Raw genomic sequence first — 22,387 nt, 5'->3', positions numbered from 1 at the left:
TTTAGACAATTTCGGAAAGTATCCGTTAATTTTTACATGAATTTTTATTACATTTTCATATATTATATACTGATAGTGTTTACGACAAACAAAAGACTGAAAATTGTAATTATTCAAAGTGAAAAGAGGCCTTTTTAAAAAATGAACTTGATATCTTTACATATTTCATTGTTAAAAACAAATGGATTAGACATCTTTATACAAGTACGGAAAAATATAATAATGATAAGAAACTTTTATGGGATTTCTTTTTTCTAATAAAGAAAATTGATATTGACATATCTGTGTGAGGTTTTTTTCAAACTTAATAACATAATTATTGTTTTTTTACATAGGTTTTTTCTTTAACTAATTACAGCATCAATGTGTTGCCTTTAAAATTGGTGACTTAAATTAATTGAAAACATAACTCGGCTAAACATCAACCCAACAATGTTAGATCTGTAAATTTGCTTTCGCAAATTTTTGGTTCTTCCCTCGCCGGGATTCGAACCCATGCTACTGTGATATCGTGACACCAAATCGCCTGCACTGCAGCCGTCCCGCTAGACCACACACCCACCTGGGCTCTCAAAAAAAGAGCTTTCGCTGGCCGTGTGTTACCTTTCTTCGTCCGTTTTAATCTAGCATATATATATATATGTAGGACTCTAAAGTGCGATGGGGATGCTAAAGTGCGATGGTCTACGCTAAAGTGCGATGCGTCCATACGCTAAAGTGCGATGGTTCGCGAAAGGTTAGACGTCCGAAACGTAGTTGGATTATGTCGTTAACAGTCGTACATACAAACCAAAAATGAATATGCCGGAAGATAGATTAGGAATATTTGATTAACAACTTTTACACCAAATGTTCATGACTTACAAGTAATTGATTTAAACTTAACCGTTCTTTGTTGGATGAAGCACATTGTTTATTTTTATCGTGCTGGAAGAAGGACTTGTATCTTACAGTCGACCATTTTACTATATAAATATAAAATGGTCGCATACTTATCCTGCTCAAGTTCTATTTGAAGCAAACGGAAACATTTGAATCATTGTTTATGTGGCAGTTTACTTTGCGATCCCCGTTAAAATGCTGTCGACTTTAATGAAAGTAACGTCGGTAAAATAGAGATACATGTTTGCATGCGTGAGTTATAAATTATCTGCTCTAAAACATTAGTATGTTCTGTAATTTGTAGGAAAATAAAACATGTATTTGCACTCGCTACGAAAAAGGAGAAAGCTCGGCGAACATTGCCTTTCTATCGCATTCAAATTAAATTTTATACTAATAAATTTTGCATATTCCGACAATGAACGAATTTTGTATTTGTTATTTTCAATGACGAATGTATGGGGTGTTGTAACATGATTGTGAACGACAATCTACACTAATTATCCAAATATGCAATAAGCTCCGAATTGTTAAAAAATCATTTTACATGAAATATAATATTTTGCGACACATAAATTACCCTTTTAGAAATTATAACGTGGTCGGTCTTCTAAATTTAGAAACAATTATTTAAGCCTACCTGTAAATTATAATGCATATCACATATGTTATACGTTAGCATATTAGGGTTTGCAAAAATACTATTTTTTAACCTCGATGTTTTAATCCCTCCAATCTTACTCTTTTTGTCCATCGCACTTTAGCGTGATATACCATCGTACAATGTACTTTAGCGAACAAACAACCATCGCACTTTAGCGTGAGACACCATCGTACTTTAGCGTAGACCATTGCACTTTAGCGTGACCATCGCACTTTAGAGTACCATCGCACTTTAGAGTCCTACATATATATAAATTAATTGAAAACATACAATTATAATTGTATGTTTTCAATTAATTTAAGTCACCAATTTTAAAGGCAATTAGCAACTTATCGAGCCTATCAAGACAACACATTGATGCTGTAATTAGTTAAAGAAAAACCTATGTAAAAAGAAATAACTATAAATAAGGGTTATTTATACTATTATATAAATATATATAAAGGATTCTACCTCTACAAAAACATGAATACTGCATTCCTTGTGTTCTGATGCATATTGTTACAAAGTTTCTGTCTGTCCTATTTTCTTTCTGTCCTAGTTCCATTCTCCTTGACCTCATTTTCTTGGTTCAGCAACTGCTTAAAACAAAATTTCAAAATAAACTCAATTATGATCCATAAAGCAGGTGAGACATTTAAACGTGTGATCTCTGGTCTTTCATATTTTTAAAGCTTTTTATAGGGAGAGGGTGTAAAATTTATTATGTAACCATTCTATTTGAACATCTTAATTCCTGGTATTTTAAGTCTTTACTATTTGATGCTGCATACATAAATATAAATTTTCAATAAACTGAGGAATTTGTAAACATACTGTTCATTTGATGTTTTTGTACAATTTTTTTAATTATATAGTAAGTTGAGAAAACTTATTGCAGTTTGAACTTTATGTAAACTTTATTGTAATGATATTTGTACAGAATATATTTAATCAGAGGTTAATGATGCAATACGTTTAACTTCTGAATATTTACTTTTTGGACTACTTCAAAAAAAATATCACTAATAAAAATTGATACAATCTTATTTCTTGTTTCTATATTTTACTCAGGTACAAATGTGAATGGTATTTCAGTGACTTGATTGGTTGTAAGTATTGCAGATCTGGCATAATTGCAATATGTTCTTTTTTCAAATATAACTGTTCGACTAGTCAGATACTTTAACCAACAGTTGTAAAAGAACCACAGTTAAGTCATCAGAGTGTGAAATTGATAAAATAAAGCCTACATGTACTTACAATCCTATATGACTTGAATTTTACTTCAGGGCAAAAATGAAAGTGTTGCCTAAAACTTAGAAGTACTTAGTGAGATGACATCATCTATAAAGTGGAATGTTAAAAGAAAACTCTGCTTTGGACACACTAACCAGGCAGAGCTGAGATGTGTGCCATATATGGGAAGCACTAATCTGACATGGCCAACATGATAGCATATTTGGAACACACTAATCTGGCATGGCTAACATGTTAGCATACTTGGAACACACAACACCCTTATCCGACTTGGCCAACATGTAAACAAACTTGGAACACGCTAATCTGACATGGCCAACATGTTAGCATACTTGGAACATACTGATCTGACATGACTATCATGTTGCCCTACTTGGACCACACTTATCTGACATGGCCAACATGTTAGCATACTTGGAAAATACTGATCTGACGTGACTATCATGTTGCCCTATTTGGACCACACTAATCTGACATGGCCAACATGTTAGCATACTTGGAACATACTGATCTCACATGACTATCATGTTGCCCTACTTGGACCACACTAAGCCGACATGGTCAACATATTGGCATACTTGGAACAAAGGAGTAAGTTCGGTAAGGGTCATATTTGGCCCCAATTATAAAGTTCATAGTTAAAAGACAATAATTGTTTTAAGTTGCCTTAATTAAAGACATGTGAGAAAGTTAAACAGAAATGTTTTTGTCAAAGTTCAATTCTAACACGTTGATTTTTACATCCCAAAATGGTCAAGATAAGGGATGTTGGTGAAATTTGACAAAATCAGCTGGATTTCAACCAAATAAAGGACCAGGAAGCATAGAGCGCAGGCGTCGACAAGCTTAATATTCAAAGAAAACATATGAAATGTCTTCACAAACATTATTTTAAAAGATCTTTGTTGTCGACGTCTGCGCTCTATGTTTCCTGTCCAATAATCTATGGAAATTTACCCATTTTCATTGATTTTTTCGTGAAAAATCAATATGAGTACATCTTGTGACGTCATAATAAAACGCAGAAACGTAAAATTTTCAACAAAATGGCTTATATCCTAGCTTGTCAATGTATTAGATATAATTTACCATGATATTGGTCAATAAATTCGAATTTAAAATTTTCGCTAAAAAAGGGGGCCATTTTAGGACCTTATCGAACATACTCCTTTATCTGACATGGCCAACATGTTGTCATACGTGGAACACACTAATATGTCATGTCTAACATGATGGCATACTTTGAACACACTAATCTGACAAGGCTAACATGTTGTCATAATTGGAAAAACACTAATCTGACATGGCCAACAGATTGGCATGCTAGACACACTAATCTGACATGGCCAACAGATTGGCATGCTAGACACACTAATCTGACATGGCCAACAGATTGGCATGCTAGACACACTAATCTGACAGTCAGCATGTTGGCATACATTGAACACACTAATCTGACAGTCAACATGCTGGCTTACATTGAACACACTAATCTGAACCAGATGCTCCGCAGGGCGTAGCTTTATACGACCGCAGAGGTTGAACCCTGAACGGTTGGGGCAAGTATGGACACAACATTCAAGCTGGATTCAGCTCTAAATTTGAATTGTGATTAAATAGTTGACACAGCATAGGTTTCTGACACAGAATGAATGTGTTCTAATGAACTTAAATTTTTTGTTTTCTCTTAGAGCAATTCACTATGCTGTTGAATATTAATCCTCTCAAAAAAATGTTTGAAGAAAATTTTCTTTTTTATTTATGAAATTTCAAATGAGAAAAATTGAACCCAATTTTTTTAATCACATCCCCCTTTCCCTTATTCCAAAACTAATCTCAATTAAAATTTCTAATGGAGTTTGCAACAATAACTACTCATTTAAATACATCATAAAATATTAAGATGTAAAAAAACTGCTTGTTATCACTGAATGGTAAAGATTATTTTAGCATAAAAATATAGTATATACCAATACACATAATTAACAGCGCCTGGTGATGTTTGATAGCCTGACCGGTTTCGGTCCATAAAGGACCTTCATCAGAGGCAGAATGGTGGATTAATGTTTGCACCCTATTTATATAGATATGGTAACCGGCGGTTGAGTTAACCAGCGGTTGAGTTAACCGGCGGTTGGGTTAATTTAAGAAGTACATAGTAATCATTTAGTCTTGATATTTGGCTTATGATCCACCTAAATATCAAGTCTTGGAATAGTATTTCATGGTAGTTATGTGATCTTAATATTTGGCTTATGATACACCTAAATATCAAGTCTTGAAATAGTACTTCCTAGTAGTCATGCAGGCTTGACCTGATATTTAGGTGTATCATAAGCCAAATATTAAGATCACATAACTACCATGAAATACTGTTCCAAGACTTGATATTTAGGTGGATCATAAGCCAAATATCAAGACTAAATGATTACTATGTACTTCTTAAATTATTAAAACACCCTTTATCCAATGCTAAAGCCCAAATATGGTTATATCATCAGGTCACATGTTTACCATATAGTGTAAAAATGTTTACCGTAACATGTCAAAAAGTTTACTGTAACATGAACATTAGCTAAATATAGATAATTGTAACCATGGAAAATCCCACTGGGATTTTTCACCGGTTAACTCAACCGCCGGAAAACTCAACCGCCGGTTAACTCAACCTCCGCCTAACACAACCGCCGGTTAACTCAATCGCCGGTTAACTCAACCACCGGTTAACTCAACCGCCGGTCAACTCAACCGCCGGTTAACGCAACCGCCGGTTGACTCAACCGCCGGTTAACCCAACCGCCGGTTACCATATCTATATAAATAGGGTGCAAACATTAATCCACCATTCTGCCTCTGATGAAGGTCCTTTATGGACCGAAACCGGTCAGGCTATCAAACATCACCAGGCGCTGTTAATTATATGTATTGGTATATACTATATTTTTATGCTTTTACATTTTTCTCACTGATACACATAGTTAATATGGCTTCTAACAAAAGCTCCATGGAGCTAATGTGTTTAGAGACTACTAATGTCAGTACACCTTTCCTATATTGCCTAAAGATTATTTTAATTTATCAGTTGGTAATAAAAAGTGAATATACATTGTATATTGTATATAACAAAGATTTAGGTTGATTCTGGACAAAGAAAGATAACTCCAATTTAAAAAAAATCTTGCTATTGCACAATATTTTGCAATTAGATATTTCTTGCTTACTATTCTGGTCAAAGAAAGATAACTCTAATTAAAAAAAAATTTGCTATTTCACAATATTGTGCAATTAGATATTTCTTGCCATTGCGCAATACTGTGCAATTGAAAAGACTTGCTATTGCACAATACTTAATATAATAATTTTAGATCCTGATTTGGACAAACTTGAAAACTGGGCCCATAATAAAAAATCTTAAGTACATTTTTGGATTCAGCATATCAAAGAACCCCAAGATTTCAATTTTTGTTAAAATCAGACTAAGTTTAATTTTGGACCCTTTGGACTTTAGTGTAGACCAATTTGAAAACAGGACCAAAAATGAAGAATCTACATACACAGTTAGATTTGGTATATCAAAGAACCCCATTTATTCAATTTTTGATGAAATCAAACAAAGTTTAATTTTGGACCCCGATTTGGACCAACTTGAAAACTGGGCCAATAATCAAGAATCTAAGTACATTTTTAGATTCGCATATCAAAGAACCTAACTGATTCATTTTTTGTCAAAATCAAACTAAGTTTAATTTTGGACCCTTTGGACCTTAATGTAGACCAATTTGAAAACGGGACCAAAAGTTAAGAATCTACATACACAGTTAGATTCGGCATATCAAAGAACCCCAATTATTCAATTTTGATGAAATCAAACAAAGTTTAATTTTGGACCCTTTGGGCCCCTTATTCTGTTGGGACCAAAACTCCCAAAATCAATACCAACCTTCCTTTTATGGTCATAAACCTTGTGTTTAAATATCATAGATTTCTATTTACTTATACTAACGTTATGGTGCGAAAACCAAGAATAATGCTTATTTGGGCCCTTTTTTGGCCCCTAATTCCTAAACTGTTGAAACCAAAACTCCCAAAATCAATCCCAACCGTTCTTTTGTGGTCATAAACCTTGTGTCAAAATTTCATAGATTTCTATTAACTTAAACTATAGTTATAGTGCGAAAACCAAGAAAATGCTTATTTGGGCCCTTTTTTGGCCCCTAATTCCTAAACTGTTGAAACCAAAACTCCCAAAATCAATCCCAACCGTTCTTTTGTGGTCATAAACCTTGTGTCAAAATTTCATAGATTTCTATTAACTTAAACTATAGTTATAGTGCGAAAACCAAGAAAATGCTTATTTGGGCCCTTTTTGGCCCCTAATTCCTAAAATGTTGGGACCAAAACTCCCAAAATCAATACCAACCTTCCTTTTGTGGTCATAAACCTTGTGTTAAAATTTCATAGATTTCCATTCACTTTTACTAAAGTTAGAGTGCGAAAACTAAAAGTATTCGGACGACGACGACGCCAACGTGATAGCAATATACGACGAAAAAATTTTCAAATTTTGCGGTCGTATAAAAAGCCAAGACGTTGCCCTACTTAAGACACACTAATTCGACATGGCAAACATGTTGGTATACTTGGAAAACGCTAATCTAAAAAGGCCAACATGTTGGCATACTTTGAACACACTAATATGACATGGCCAACATGTTAACATGCTTGGAACACATTAATCTGGCAAGGCCAACATATCGGCATACTTTGAACACACAAATCAGAATTGATCAAACATGTTAGCATACTTGGAACACAGCAATCTGGCATGGCAAATATGCTGGAATACTTTGAACACACTGATCTGGCACGGCCAATATGTTGGTATACTTAGAAACACTAATCTGACATGGCCAATAAATTGATATTTTTGGAACACACTGATCTGACATGGCTAACATGTTGTCATAATTGAAACACACTAATCTGACATGGCTAACATGTTGCCCTACTTGGAACAGACTAATCTGACATGACCAACATATTTGTTTTACATGGAACAAACTAATTTGACATGGCCAACATGTTAGCATACTTGGAACATACTAATCTGTCAGAGTTAAGATGTTACTCTTCTTTGGACACACGACCACCAGAGCCAACATGTTGCCCTACTTGGAACACACTAATCTGACATGGCCAACATAGTCATACTTGGAATACACTAATCTGACATGGCCAACATGTTAGCATACTTGGAACACACTAATTTGACATGGCCAACATGTTAGCATACTTGGAACATACTAATCTGACAGAGCCAAGATGTGACTCTTACTCAACCAACAGAGCCAATATGTTGGAAACACTAGATTAGCATAGGCACCGTTTGCCCTACTTTGAACACAATAATCAGATAAAACCAAACTATTGCCATTGTGACACACTCATCTGACAGTGCCAACATGTTGCACCTATTTGGACATACTAATCATACAGTGCCTTGATGTTGCCCAACATGGAACACAAAAATCTGAGAGCCAACATTTTGCCCTACTTTGACGAGTTTGATCACATTTAACCCTTAAGCACTCATCAGACAGAGCCAACATATTGCCCTAATTAGGACTCTCATCTGATCAAGCCAAAATGCTGCCCTAGTAACACTTGAGCCAGCATGTTGAACTACTTGGGACAAAAGACAGAGACAAGATGTTTGTCCTACACAGGACAGTAGGACATACATGTACCAGACAGTGCCAAAATGTTGCCATGCCTGATACACTACTCTGACAGAACCATGATGTTGCACTACAAGGGACACTTATATGAACCAGCCAAAATGATGCACAAGGTCATGTTTTTTTTGGACTGTTCATGATGTCTTTACAATCCATTGCATGTGTACCATTTGATAATTTTGTCTTGGAAGCAGGATTTTTTTTAATTAGTTATTTGTGATAACTGCAAGCATTATCAGATCTGTACTTGTGTCTATGTTGTTTGGATATAAAAGTACCCTACCATGTCCACTCTGTTTTTGTTGCATGTATTTCTATAGTTTCGTTTTTATGTTGCACTGTTACACCACTTTCCCAGGTTCGGTACTGCTAATTTGGTTTAACCCAGTCACATTCTATGTGTTATATAGCCTTTGCTCATGGTTAAAGGCCATACAGGGAAATATAGTTGTTAATTTGGAATCTTGTGGAGAGTTGTCTATCTGGCACTCATCCAACACAGCCAACATGCTGGCATACACGAAACACACTAATCCAACAGCTTTCACAAGACACTACTTGGGACTCACTTTTCCAACAGAACCAATGTTGCCATACTTTTAGGACACTCATATCCAACATGTTGCTTAACTTGTAACACACTTGTCAAACAGAGCCAACATTTTGCAATACTAAGTATTTATCACAGCCAAGATGATGCCATTACCTTTCAATATGTTTGTTTAAAATATGTTTCCAGCATGATTGCCAGTTAACAACATAGTTATCAACATTATCAGTTGATATCACTGCCAGTGGATGTAAAAGTGTTATGTACTTTAATGAGTATATTTGTTGTGTTTGTAACTATATGTTGACGAAAATGCATCATTACAACATATTAACTCATGGCATAGTTCTCAAAAAATATTATTTATTTTAGTCTGCAGAATAATCAAAACTAAAACATCTTTTAATTTTTATCCTTTTTATCAAAGTACAGTTTGTGAATGAAGATGGTTTATTTACAATATAAATGATGTGATAAAAACATTGGACATGTTAACATCTGAAGTCTCTCATTATCTTTATGTACTTCATTCTTTACGACAAAAAACAATTTCATAAAATGATCACAGTTTGTTTAAATCGATTCACAAGAAAAAAAGAGTTTTGTTCCCACATGATACAGTCAACATAAATAGTCATTCCATGACGTGTCCACAATTCCTCTAAACATTGTACAAATCACAGTTTATTTATCGTCCTTCAACTGAAAATAAAGAAGAAAATATGATTAGTCTTATCTTCATATTTTTTTACTTTGTGTTCACATATGGACCAATTTGTATTTATTTTGCATCTTGTGCAATCTTAGTTTAAATAATATAAGAACGCATATAAACTTTAAGTGACAGAATATAACTTGATCCCTAATGCCAGTATCAGTATAACCAATTTGAACCTATCTATATTTCAGTTTACTAGAATTTTTCTGGTTTGAATATTTTTTGTCAAGGTTTGCCAATGTTTCTCTTTTCAGCCATGGAGACATATACTTCAGTAAAAATGATCCTGTATCTTGATTTGTACAAATTGATTATGCTTTCAATGTTTCACGGATTTCTTCAGTCATTTTTTTTAAAGGAGTTTCAACAACAAGGTTTTATGCAGCGTCTGTGGTAGGCTTTAAATTTGTGGTGAACTTACCTATAACATATCTTAATATTGTACAGTATCGAAATTTGTGGTTCTAAATAAAGTAAGCTCTATAAAAAATTGAAGTTGGGTTGACATTTGTCAACATTTTTGAGAATAATTGTTGGATTTCAAACATGAGTTCTGTTTCCTCTAACGATCAGTTTACAATAAGTTTGAATACACAGATTTCACTTCTACAATGGGTGACAAAATTGTAGGATTATATAAGAAACAATGCTTACTGTAGGAAGATATATCAATCTCATCTGGCAACTCTGTAATATTCACTTCAAATCTTTCTTGTACATCATTGAGCACTTTAACATCAGTCTCATCAGAGACAAATGTGATGGCCAAACCTTTGGTACCAAATCTTCCTGCTCTGGCAACCTGAAATAAACATGGTCATATTATTGGAGACTAATTTCCAAATTTTACCATCTTTCCATTAAAGCTATGCTGGTCACCACATAAAACTATAGCAACCTGTCAACATGAAAACAATGACCAAATGCAAGTCAAAAGGTAATCTTGTAAACAGTAATGTGATCGTTTTTGTATAGATTAGACTGTTGGTTTTCCCGTTTGAATGGTTTTACATTACTAATTTTTGGGGCTCTTTATAGCTTGCCTTTTCGGTGTCAGCCAAAGCTCTGTATTGAAGGCTGTACCTTGACCTAAAATGGTTTACTTTAATAAATTGTTATTTAGATGGAGAGTTGTCTCATTGGCACTCATACAACATCTTCCTATATCTATCGACACAAGTTGCACAATAATCTGATTGTATGTACTATGTAAAAGTAATAACTTCTTCGGAAACAATAGACATCATGCAAAACAATTTGTTATACTCTACACTGTTCTCACAAAAGAAAAATACACAGTAATTTATGAAATATTTCTTTTTACAGTGTTAAAAGTTCAAATTTGATGCTTTGGTTGCCTACAAATTTGGAAGGTGCAAGAGCATTCAAAAATTTCTGTCCAAAGTCATGCAGGTGATTTCCTAAGAAAATAAAGAAATACAATCTTACAATATGTTTTAAAATCACATAACAAAACTGCATTTTTACAAAGTACATTTATCTGAATGTAGATCTGTTATTTTGGGGATTTAAAGAAAAATAATAATATTACATCATTGAATTCTTAAACATTGTATATAGTTATACAAGAACTTGCTTACTCTGTGTAAGTATGTGTCTGAATCTTCTGGCATGTCATAATTAAAGACAATATTGACTCTTTCTATATCCATTCCTCTACCAAACAAGTTTGTAGCAACTAGGATTCTCTTCTGGAAATCTTTGAATGACTGATACCTTGACAACCTATAAATATATGAATGTAGAATAATAAATAAAAGAGATTATCAAAAACGTCTATCGGTGGATTTTAAAGCAGCAAAGACAGTAAGGTTTTTTCATACCCTAACAAATAACCTTTTTAATTTAACCGTATGTTATAGATGGACGACAAAAAGACCCACAGGCACATGACACCTTTAGACATGAACATAAAAATTACGATATACATGTAAAATCATATTGAAATGGAACTGAACTAATTATAAACTTCAATTTTGCATGTGTTTGACAAGGAAATAAAAATTTAGCCTTTTAGAGAACCAACATGAAATTATTTTTTTATTTTCATCAACAAAAAGGATCTTCAACATGCATTATACAAGGCAGTCTCCTCGCACATCACTCATTTAGCTTACCTTTCTTCTTGAGTCATAGCTCTGTGAATTGCTATAGCTGGAAAGTTCTGTTCTACCAACAGCTGGGCAAGAGCCATACAACGCTGCACAGACTTCACAAATATTATGACCTACAAAAAAACATAGAAATAAGTATCATTGAAGTTTTATTACATAAGTTCTTAATTCTGATCTGTTTGATGTTGGTTTAATTAATTGTCTACTCTTTTGAAATTAATTACTGCAGGGAAAATCAGTTTTTTATATTGATTGTTTAACATAACAACATAAAATTAAATTAAACTCATTAGAAAAATCAAGTCCATTTTAAATTGACATATTTGATTATGTACTGATGTATTGAAATTTTATGTTCTGCAGTCAGTCATCTTAGTCATGACAAAACTAGTTTGAAATGGACAAAGTTTTTTCTTCACTGGGTCACATTCAAGTCCTACTTTGATTTAGATGACATTTATTATTTGAACAGCATTTTGAGTAAAGAATTTTGAAGGAAAACCCCATAAAAGATAAAATCTTCAAAATATTCTCATATCTGTAGAATTTATGGTTTTCTTACTTTGAAAACTTGCAGAGAAATGATTAAAATTGTTCTTTAAATGTTTATTTAACAATAGTGATATTTTAACAACTGTATTTATTGGTCTGTATAATTACAGGACAGAATGATTGTGACCTAGTTATATTTTCAATTGGCTAAACGAGCTTTTTTTTCAAATTTGAGGAAAGAGGCCAATGTCTAATACAAATTTAGGACACTTTAGAAAAATTTAATGATTTGATGTATCAATTTAGGAAAAGAAAATATCTACAGACATTAATTAAAGAAAAAATCTAACAGAAATGTTAACCATTAATAGTTAATAATTACATTAGATGTATGTTTCACTATAATACGTTATTTTGATCGGCTAACTGCACATCACGTGTTATTCCTTAAGCAATTGCATTACTCGATAAAACTTTTCATTCATGATAACACGAGGTCCCACAATATAGTGCACAGGTGAATTAAATTAAAAAAAAATTGATAAAATTCGTGTTTTCATGATCCTAGCTAAAAATATGTAATTATAAGTATTGAATGCTTCTTTTTGTAACTTCATAAGGTTGTAAAAGCGTTGATCGTGCGTACATTTTTAGAATGAAGCGCTTCTTCATACAAAATGTACTTCGGTCAACGCTTTTACACCCCAATGAAGTAACAAAAAGAAGCATTCAATTCTTAAGAAAAAACTTCACAAGTTTCATTTAAAAAATGGGTAAACAATCCAACCTGATTGAACTCTAAAACATCAAGCAATTCAAATAATTTTCTGTTCTTTTCGTTATCCTTTAGTTTGACGTAATGTTGCTGAAGACCATGGAGTGTTAACTTGGAATCATCATCTACATATACTTCCATCGGCTAAAAGTAACAATAGTTAAAACATACAAGCAAATCAATCATCATTATAAAGCCACATCAATCACATTTGTAGTTTTGGATTTTTTAGCTCAACTTTTTGAACATAAATTATTTTTTAACATATAACTTGTTCAATAACTACTATTTAATATTGTATATATATAGAAGATTTTTTTCACACTTTTAAGACCAATTTTCTCTCTAACAAATCTTTTCAAAAATCCAATGAACTATAAATAAATTAATTGAGGAGGCTTGAAATAGAATTATTTTTCCATGTTATTATTTTGAAACAAAGATAAAATGTCAACAAATAATTTTGTACAAAATGTATAATGCTTGAAATAATCAATAATTGCAGCCAAAAGTGGCAATTAATAAATTCAAACAAAGAAATTTCTTTAAAATACTCTATTTTTTCATTACTATTTTAAATGAAATCATGAAACATTTTGCCAGCACCTTACTAATGCAGGCAATGTAAAATATATATATCATAATCTGATCGTGGAAAGCTCTTGTGCACAGGTGGTAATCCTCATTAAAGTTGTCAATTGATTTCTCTGTAATGTCACTCACTTTACACAGAAATATAACTTTAAAATGTTCAGTTCAGCAAGTCCTGTATCAATAAGATACATTGTAATTTAATGTCACTTAAAGTTTGTATTCATTTTTTCCTTCAACACTGCTCGCGATATAAGTTGTTCACTTCGGCGGATGAGACACACTTGCCCATCGCTTTCAGAGCTCAGGGAACTTGTGTGCCTCTAATACATCCATCTTGAACGGACGCGCCCCTTTAAAAAAAACACCTTAAGACAACATACCTAAAACGGGACACTCTCAACTAGGCAGTAAAACATCAACTTTGAAACACCAGAGGTCCTTTTCACCAAATTCAAGTCACCAGAAATCCTTTTCCATCAAAATTAGACATCAACCATCAACCAATGACTATCCAACAAGTTGACCAGATATACTTTAGCATGACCATATAAATCCACAATTATCTTTCAAAATAACAATTTCAACCAGATTCAGTACATCGTAGAATTTTCTTGTCCAACCAAGCATTTTCTAAAAAGCAACTCTACCAGTTTTTAAACTCTGTTCTACTAAAGACATGGGTCTTAAACCACCCCGATTTAAGTTGTCTCCTATAATCAAGCAAACATTTTATTTCTTATTAACTGCATTTTTTTTTCAAGAATGGAAGAAACTTCTTAGAATATTTCTCAAAAAATCAACTTCTTCCTACAACAGACCAGTAATTGGTACTTCCTAATATATCTTTCTCTTGCAACTTAAACAAATCAGCCAATTAAAACCTTTTTTTTTACAATTTTCTCCATTTCCCATAGATAATGTGCTTTAATTGAAATTAGGGAATAAAATCAAAGCTGCTTAATTAAAAATTTAAAAAGATGAAATGCATTTCCACAACATTGGAAATTTTGCTATCCCAAGAATATACTGGTAAACAACTGTCAAGTATGAATTTCTGTAATGTTAATCAACTTGGTCTTGTTATTCATATCCTTAACAATAGACATAATCTTCTTCAGGTACAATACGCTGATCTTGCACCAAGAACTTTCCAACGCAGATACAATTATTTAAGTATTCAATCGGCTTTAGCGATGAACATCAAAGATGGTAGAAGTCCTCAACCACAAAATCTCCTGCGTTTGAGGGGTAAACAGGTATTTACATCTTGCATAAATCTTTTGCAGACAGCTCTGATCTCTTTGCTGAGGGTGGCACTAAACATCATCACTTGTTTCTCATGTGGGGTGGCTCTGAAGATTTGCTGTACATCTGTTCTCATATCTAAAAGCAAAACAAGATCAATAAATCACATGAACTGAAGAATTCAAAATTTGTAAGGTCTTTGTAAACATTATGTCAGTGGAAGTATCAAAGTTTTGTGTAGGTATATTCTTATATGTTCTATTTGCAGTCTGAGTTCAACATTAACCTTCATAAAATGCAGGACACAAAGGAAGTCAAATTGTGGTAACAAAAAGTAATAGTATTTTTAAGAATAAATTGAAATGTGTTTTGAGCTTATCATTACCCTTTTTAAATTCTGTTGAATAAAGGTTGTGACAGCAGAAAATCAATGAGATGCATAATTTTGTTTGTCAGTCATAAATACTGTTGCTTTTCCTTCATTAAAACTATCAAATAATCTCCATTTATTAATAACTAAACTATATTTAGGAAACACCCAAATCAGATAGCGTGAATCAGGCAATTCATTCTTTTTTCGGTTGACTTGACAGGCTTCAGTTTAATTCCTTTACTGCTATATATATCAACTTTAAAGAGATACATCTATAATTAGATTAAGTATTTACAGGAACTACCTACCCAGTTCAGCTAACATTTTGTCACATTCATCTAGAATGAAATGTTTGACATGCTTCAGGACTAGAACCTTGCTGTTGAGGAGAGCAAGAATTCTACCAGGTGTTCCTACAACAATGTGTGGACAGTTTTTCTTTAGGACTTCTTCATCCTTCTTGACCGACATACCACCAAAGAATACAGCAATCTTAAAGTTGTTCATGTACTTGCTAAATCTTTCATACTCTTTGCTGATCTGGAAAGCCAGCTCTCTAGTATGTGCCATTACAAGAACAGAAACCTAAAATGGGACACAAAATCATTAATCATGCAATTTTACCATAAAATGATGTTGTAAGTGATTCACAATAGTTTCATTTTATTTCAGTGTTCCACCTTATAATAACATTTCATGTTTCAACAAATAATGCAAGCACTAACAATCAAAAAAGTTCTTGATTAAGAAATTGCTACTGTGGTAGGTAAACAATTGCAAGATGTAGTTTCCTGTATGTTACAGATGTGCACTTTTTTCATTTATATTTAAACAAGACTACAGCAAACAAAGTTTTCAAACAATACTGCATTTGTTATACTATTTAATACTTTTCAATAGTATTTACCTGACCATCAACTGGTTCTAGCTGTTGAAGTGTTGCAAGAACAAAGACTGCTGTTTTTCCCATACCAGATTTGGCCTGACATAAGACATCCATGGACAGAATGGCTTGTGGAATACATTCATGCTGTACTGGAAAATAAATAACAAATTATATGCAAATGCTTTGCATGATTTGGTTTTAATAATAAAAATAAGCAGTCTGGACTGCTAGCCACTAATTCGATGCACCAGACTAGTTAAATTTATTCAGAGTAGAAAGTATTTGCAAAATTTTGTAAAGACACATAAGGAAAACATTACAATTTTGGTTTTCAGAATAGTTGTTTGAAAAGATTTGTGCAGACTGCATGTATGATTTTAGTGTCAAAAACTGTTGTGGGATACATCATACATGACCTTAGCTTATATTCCAATTTGTACTATCATTAATGCAACCCTCGTTACTGATTTTACTTGTAACTGTTTATGTAAGGTGCCCATTTTCCAGGAGAGAAAGTCACTAGACATTTAATTAGAACAAGCTTTACACATTTATTTTTTCATTCAAACTCATTTACTCAACCTAATACCACTTCAAGTCGTAATTACCTTCAGAAGGATGCTCAAAACCACAATCTACAATAGCTCTAAGTAATTCTGGTTTCAACAAAAAGTCTCTAAACCCTGAACTGTGAATAGACACATATGTTCCTTTGACATCCTTCTTTGTAGTGGCATCTCCTGCTCCATCATTGGTTGTTTCTTGTTCTTCCTCTTCGTAATCTAAAAGTTCTGCTTCAGTGTCTGCCATTGTGTAGTTCTGTTTGTTTTGATTTCTGATCTGTAAAATAACAACACTGTAAGTAACTCCTTATATTGAATTTAAAATTATGTCAATCCACATATAAATGGGTCAAATTCAAAACTTTAATCTTAAATAATATTGATATTACATGTAAATATATACGTCACCGTCATATTTGTGTGTATAATTAAATGTTTGATTTGTTATTATCAGTTCAGTTATTTCATTCATTCTATTTTCTGTTTCATCATACTCATCAAGACTTTTGACTGAGACCGATGACATTTGTAATAGCCTTATTGCTATTTATCTGCCATTACTGGCTATCGCACAGGTTCCTGTCAAATATTGACCTCATGAAACAAAATATCTGACGCTACAATAGAAAAGTGATTGTTGTATGCGTCAAAAGTTCAAGCGGCCGGGTCAGCTGGGATTTGTGATAAGGTGTATACACATCACTACACACCTGAACGATTAAAATAGAATCAAATATTATTGCACAAGTGCCGGGGAAAACTTGCACGCCTTATTTATATTAAGATATTATTTATTATTTGTGAACTGAATAGCCGTCTTTCTGTGTGGACGTTAAATGCTAAAGCAATATTTGCAGTTAATATAAGTGGTATCAAAGTCAGTCTGATATTGGACATATTTCAACATCACGATAATTTGGTTTATGTCCAGTTCACTGTGACATATATTCTTTATGAATATTTAAGTGATCCCACTGTAATAATCCTGACCTTCACTTTTTCAGACGATTTTGAATGGTGGAATCAGCCATTGTTTTTACCGGAAGTGTTTCCGTGGAGTTCAATTTCATAAAATTTGCATAAAGCGCGGGAAACCTTATCACATCAATGAAGAAACATTTCAGGAAACTGCGTACAGTGACGAATGTCAAATGTAAACAAATGATCCTCATAGAAACGAAGATGGCGGAATTACAATGGAAAATATTCTTGAAAATGTGAAGGTCAGGATTACAAGTGTGATCACTTAAAAGGTAGGTCAGTAGTGTTTTTCTTTTTGCGATTATGAATGGAATGTGAAAAACTATATCTCGAGTGAACACGATTGATAGTTTAGATTATTTTTACCGATAACCGCTACGAATTTCAGCTGACAGTTACTATAAATTATACTAAAAAAATATAACATAATTTAGGACAATCAACAGACATCAACATTAACCAGCGGTATTAAATTATCAATTTCTTACAGTTACAGATTCCATTTATACTTTAATTAAAAGTCTATATAGTTTATTTCTTATCATTTATAATTTATGGGGCCGGATCGACGTTGGGCCGGAACGACCGGATACCACCAAGCGATACTCGAATACTCTTCTTCTTCTTCTTCTTCTGAAAGAATGTCTAAATGAAAATAAAGGAATCTACAGTATATGATTTCTTGCTGTTGTGCAATACACTGTGCTGTTGCGCATTATTTGGTGTGCACTTTCGAGTTTCCTTTATAAAAAATGGCGTCTACATTTCAGACCTGTTGGGAAATACATAGTTTAGGGCGACATTGGCTTTGTTTTTCTTATAGATATTATCAAAATATGAAACTTTGAATAGTATAATTTAAAGGTGAATCTAATAGAAACAGCTGATTTCTTCTAAATGCGATTGAAATGGATATAAACAACCATGAAATTTACCTTTTCAATTCAAAATCTAGACGCCACAGGAAGTACGTTGTCTGTAAAATCAGCCAATGAAAAATAGTTGTTTAAAATAGTGCTTGTTTTGTACAGTTATATGATTTGTATGCAAAACGAAATTATGAACTGATTTGTATGCAAAACGAAATTATTAACTCAACTGTTTTTTTTTATGTATTACATCGTTTACATTGTGTACATTATCAAACTTTGTCCTGCATTGTGGCTCGGTAAACAAATTGTTTTCATTTTCTATCCAGTGGAAAAGGAAGTAAATTATTTGCTATTTTACTCCTAGGAACTGTAATCTGTAATCTGTAATATATATTCTGCCAATGTAGGCACACCTCTTCCGAGTATTGGTTTTTCACATCATGAATAAAAATATCTTCCACCAATATCACTATACACTATTTACATTGTTCATCATATTCTTGACGATAAAATTGGACTTAATGTCAATATCATCAAATCATTAAATATTTTAAAATCTAAAATATTTATCTAAAGATGTCACTGTTTGTAATAAACAATAAAAGAGTAGACAACCAATTGACACTTAGGATTCATAAAATGTTACTTTCTTTTCTTTTTCTTTATATCATCTAATTGCAACAGTCTATATCTTTCACAATGGAGATTGTAACATAATCGCCTACATTTTGGATCTATAATGTTCTGTATCACTTTAAAAACTTTTTCATTTCTTAACATTGTCATGTAATTAAAGGGATCTATGATCAGTTGTAAAATGTCAAAATGTTCACCTTTCATATTAAAAGCAGCTAGTTCTTCACTACAGGAATTAATTAAATCTTCCAAAATTGGTTTTCTGATATCTTCTAAACTTTTACACGTTAGTAAGAAATGTGGTAAAGTTTCTTCTGTTTCATTACACAGTTTGCATATAGACAGTTCTGTATTACTTTTAAACTTGGCTCTAACTGTTTGCAGAATGTAACTCCCAGTAGCTATTTTCAATTTTGTAGGAATTCTAATAATTTCCCTTGAATTCATAGTATTTGTATTTGCAATAGGATGACATTGTCCTGGTTTATATATCAACGATAAGTATCTTAAACTGGTATAAAGTTTTGCTTGATTCAGTATCTTCTCAATCCAGAATTTTTGAACTTTGGAAGTTATTTCCCTTTTCCATTGGTATTTACTAATTGGATTAACTAAGTATTGTGCAGGATCATTAAGTTCATATTTCAAAAATATTTTCCTCAGTAAACTAAACCAACTATTACTATTAATAGATTTAACATTTAATTGCCTTTCCGCTAGTTGCCATTCAATAGAATTTTTTCCTTGTCTGGTAATATTTCCATAAAAAGTTAAAATTTTTACATCTATTTGAGCTTCTACAGGTAACATCCCAGAAATCATATATATAGCAGGATCTGCTACTGTTTTTGGTAAAGATAACAATTGTTTCAAGAACTTCTTAAATTGGATATTTAAAGTTTCTAAACATCTTCCTCTAGGGATTACTATTTCCAATCCATAAAACATTATCGGTATAATATAAGTATTCATTATTGACATTGAAGTTTGTGGATCTAGTCCATTTTCGCCATATTAAAGTCCAACCCCCATTAAACTATATAGTGTCCTTCTTGCTTTCTTTAAATTCTCATCTATTGTTGCTTTACATGAATCATCGTCTGTACGACATATTCCTATATGTGTTGCTTTATTAGAAGTTGGAAGAACAGAATTGCCTAAATTCCAAAAATTTTCATTTACTTTCTCATGGTGACGTGATTTAGACTGTATAACACAACTTTTTGCTGGTTGTAGTAAGTATGCCTCACGTTTACTAAAATCAAAGGCCATATCAATTAAAATTTGCGTTTCATACGGACAGTTACTAAGAATGGCTAAATCATCTGCGCAAGTAGGAGCACAACAAGAAATCGATCCAATTTTGCCTCCATATCCTGAATCAGCTAAAATGTCTAAAAGTGTATTTATATAGATTTTGTACAAGTCTGCACTAAGAGTCCCTCCTTGTCTTACGCCTTGTTCTATTCTAAAAGTGTCCGATATTTGATTATTCCATTTAACACAAGAAACAGCATTTTTATATAGATTATCAATAATTAAAATAGATTGTTCCGGAATTTTCATTTGATATAATCTTCTGATAAGCCCAGCATGTTTAACAGCATCGAATGCAGATTTTGCATCAAGCATAGTTATTATTATTTGATCATTTAACTCGATACATTCCTTGTGATATTCTTCTATAATAAAAGAGCAGTTTAATGGTGCTGTTCTTTTAGTAAAGCCACGTTGTAATGGATTTTGATATTTTATAATGTCAGGATTAATTCTGATCTTTAAAACAGCCTCAATGAGTTTGGATAATGTTGGAGTAATTGTTATTCCACGATAATTTTTACTGTCTTTACAACTTCCTTTATTCTTAAAGAGCGGAATTACTATCCCTAATTTCTGTTCGTCTGGTATATAACAAAGTCTAAAAGTACTATCCAAGAGTTCTTTAAGGTGATAAATAAGAGATTGTCCTCCATATAATAAGTTTTCAGTTGAAACTCCAAATATATCTGGTGATTTATTTAAATTTAATAACTTCAAAGCTTCTACTATTTCATTTTCAGTAATACTTTGGTGCTGAAACATAGCTCTACAAATGTCAATTATATCAATATATTCTTGTTCGATCTTTTGTTGATATTTGTTATCAAAATGTTCATGAATAGAATTTTTTGTTAAATTTTCAAAATGATGTTTCCATCCACTTAGAATGTTGTTTTCTGTACTATACACTGTGTCTCCTACAGATATTTCATCTATATGATTACTTAATCTTCCCCTCTGTTTTTTAATAAGTCTATAAAATGAATTTTTGTTTTTGATATTTGCTTCCATTATTTTTTCTCTTTCATCGATTCTATTCATCGCAACTGCCTTGCGACAGTGTTTACGTAAATTATAAGTTGTCTCTTTTTTCTGAATATAAAGTTCATTCCTTGGATCTTCCGACCGCCCATTAATCTTCCATTGATAAAAAGCCTTTTTTTTCATTGCAATTGCGCCAGAAATATCTTCATTCATTACTTTTAATTTTGGTTTTCTATATCTTTTTCGAGGAGTTGGACAACAACTTTTTGCTGAATTGAAGAGTAAACTGTTCATATTTTGAAAAGCAATATCCACTTCATATTTATTTTCTAAAGATGATGAAAAATTATCTAATCCATTTTCAACTAAAGTTTTATATGCGTCTTTATCTATTTTTTTCCATGGAGTTTTTCCAGAGGGTAAAATATTTGAATTTGAACATTTCAGGTTTTCTTTAGCATTGATGATATATTTCAATTTTGCTTTAACAGGAAAATGATCAGACACGTTAGTAGCTACATTGTCCATTGTTTCCATACTGATCACATTCTCTTTAAAATCTTGTTTAAAAAGTAAAAAGTCAATAGTTGAAGTTCCTTTACCACTACAATTTACAAAAGTAATACCATTTTCTTCAGTATATAAACTATTTTCATTCAAAAAGTCTACTAAATATTTGTTTCTTCTCGTATCTATTTTACTTAATAGTATATTCTATATATATACATGTATGTTCCTGT

At 32.4% G+C, this 22,387-nt stretch overlaps 1 protein-coding gene across 3 annotated transcripts; it reads right to left on the bottom strand.

Moving 5' to 3' along the window:
- Positions 1 to 9,473: 9,473 nt before the first annotated feature.
- LOC139511260 (spliceosome RNA helicase DDX39B) lies at positions 9,474 to 18,870 on the bottom strand. 3 transcript variants are annotated; one of them, XM_071297868.1, is made up of 10 exons: positions 18,771 to 18,870; positions 16,900 to 17,126; positions 16,313 to 16,440; positions 15,714 to 15,990; positions 15,052 to 15,170; positions 13,206 to 13,337; positions 11,930 to 12,039; positions 11,393 to 11,537; positions 10,446 to 10,593; positions 9,474 to 9,775 (listed from the first exon to the last, which is right to left on the bottom strand). In XM_071297868.1, the coding sequence occupies exons 2-10, from the start codon at positions 17,099 to 17,101 to the stop codon at positions 9,762 to 9,764; spliced, it is 1,275 nt and encodes a 424-aa protein (XP_071153969.1). In that variant the 5' UTR covers positions 17,102 to 17,126; positions 18,771 to 18,870; the 3' UTR covers positions 9,474 to 9,761. The 3 variants fall into 3 exon arrangements, with proteins under 3 accessions (XP_071153969.1, XP_071153968.1, XP_071153966.1); XM_071297867.1 differs by having other exon boundaries at positions 16,900 to 17,131; positions 18,771 to 18,864; XM_071297865.1 differs by lacking the exon at positions 18,771 to 18,870 and adding an exon at positions 18,324 to 18,353 and having other exon boundaries at positions 16,900 to 17,131.
- Positions 18,871 to 22,387: the final 3,517 nt, after the last annotated feature.

This window comes from Mytilus edulis, chromosome 2 (genome assembly GCF_963676685.1).
Source record: "Mytilus edulis chromosome 2, xbMytEdul2.2, whole genome shotgun sequence".
In the NCBI taxonomy this organism is placed as follows: Eukaryota; Metazoa; Mollusca; class Bivalvia; order Mytilida; family Mytilidae; genus Mytilus; species Mytilus edulis.
The sequence above is the reverse complement of the archived record's forward strand: the minus strand, read 5'-3'. Positions and strand labels throughout refer to the sequence as shown.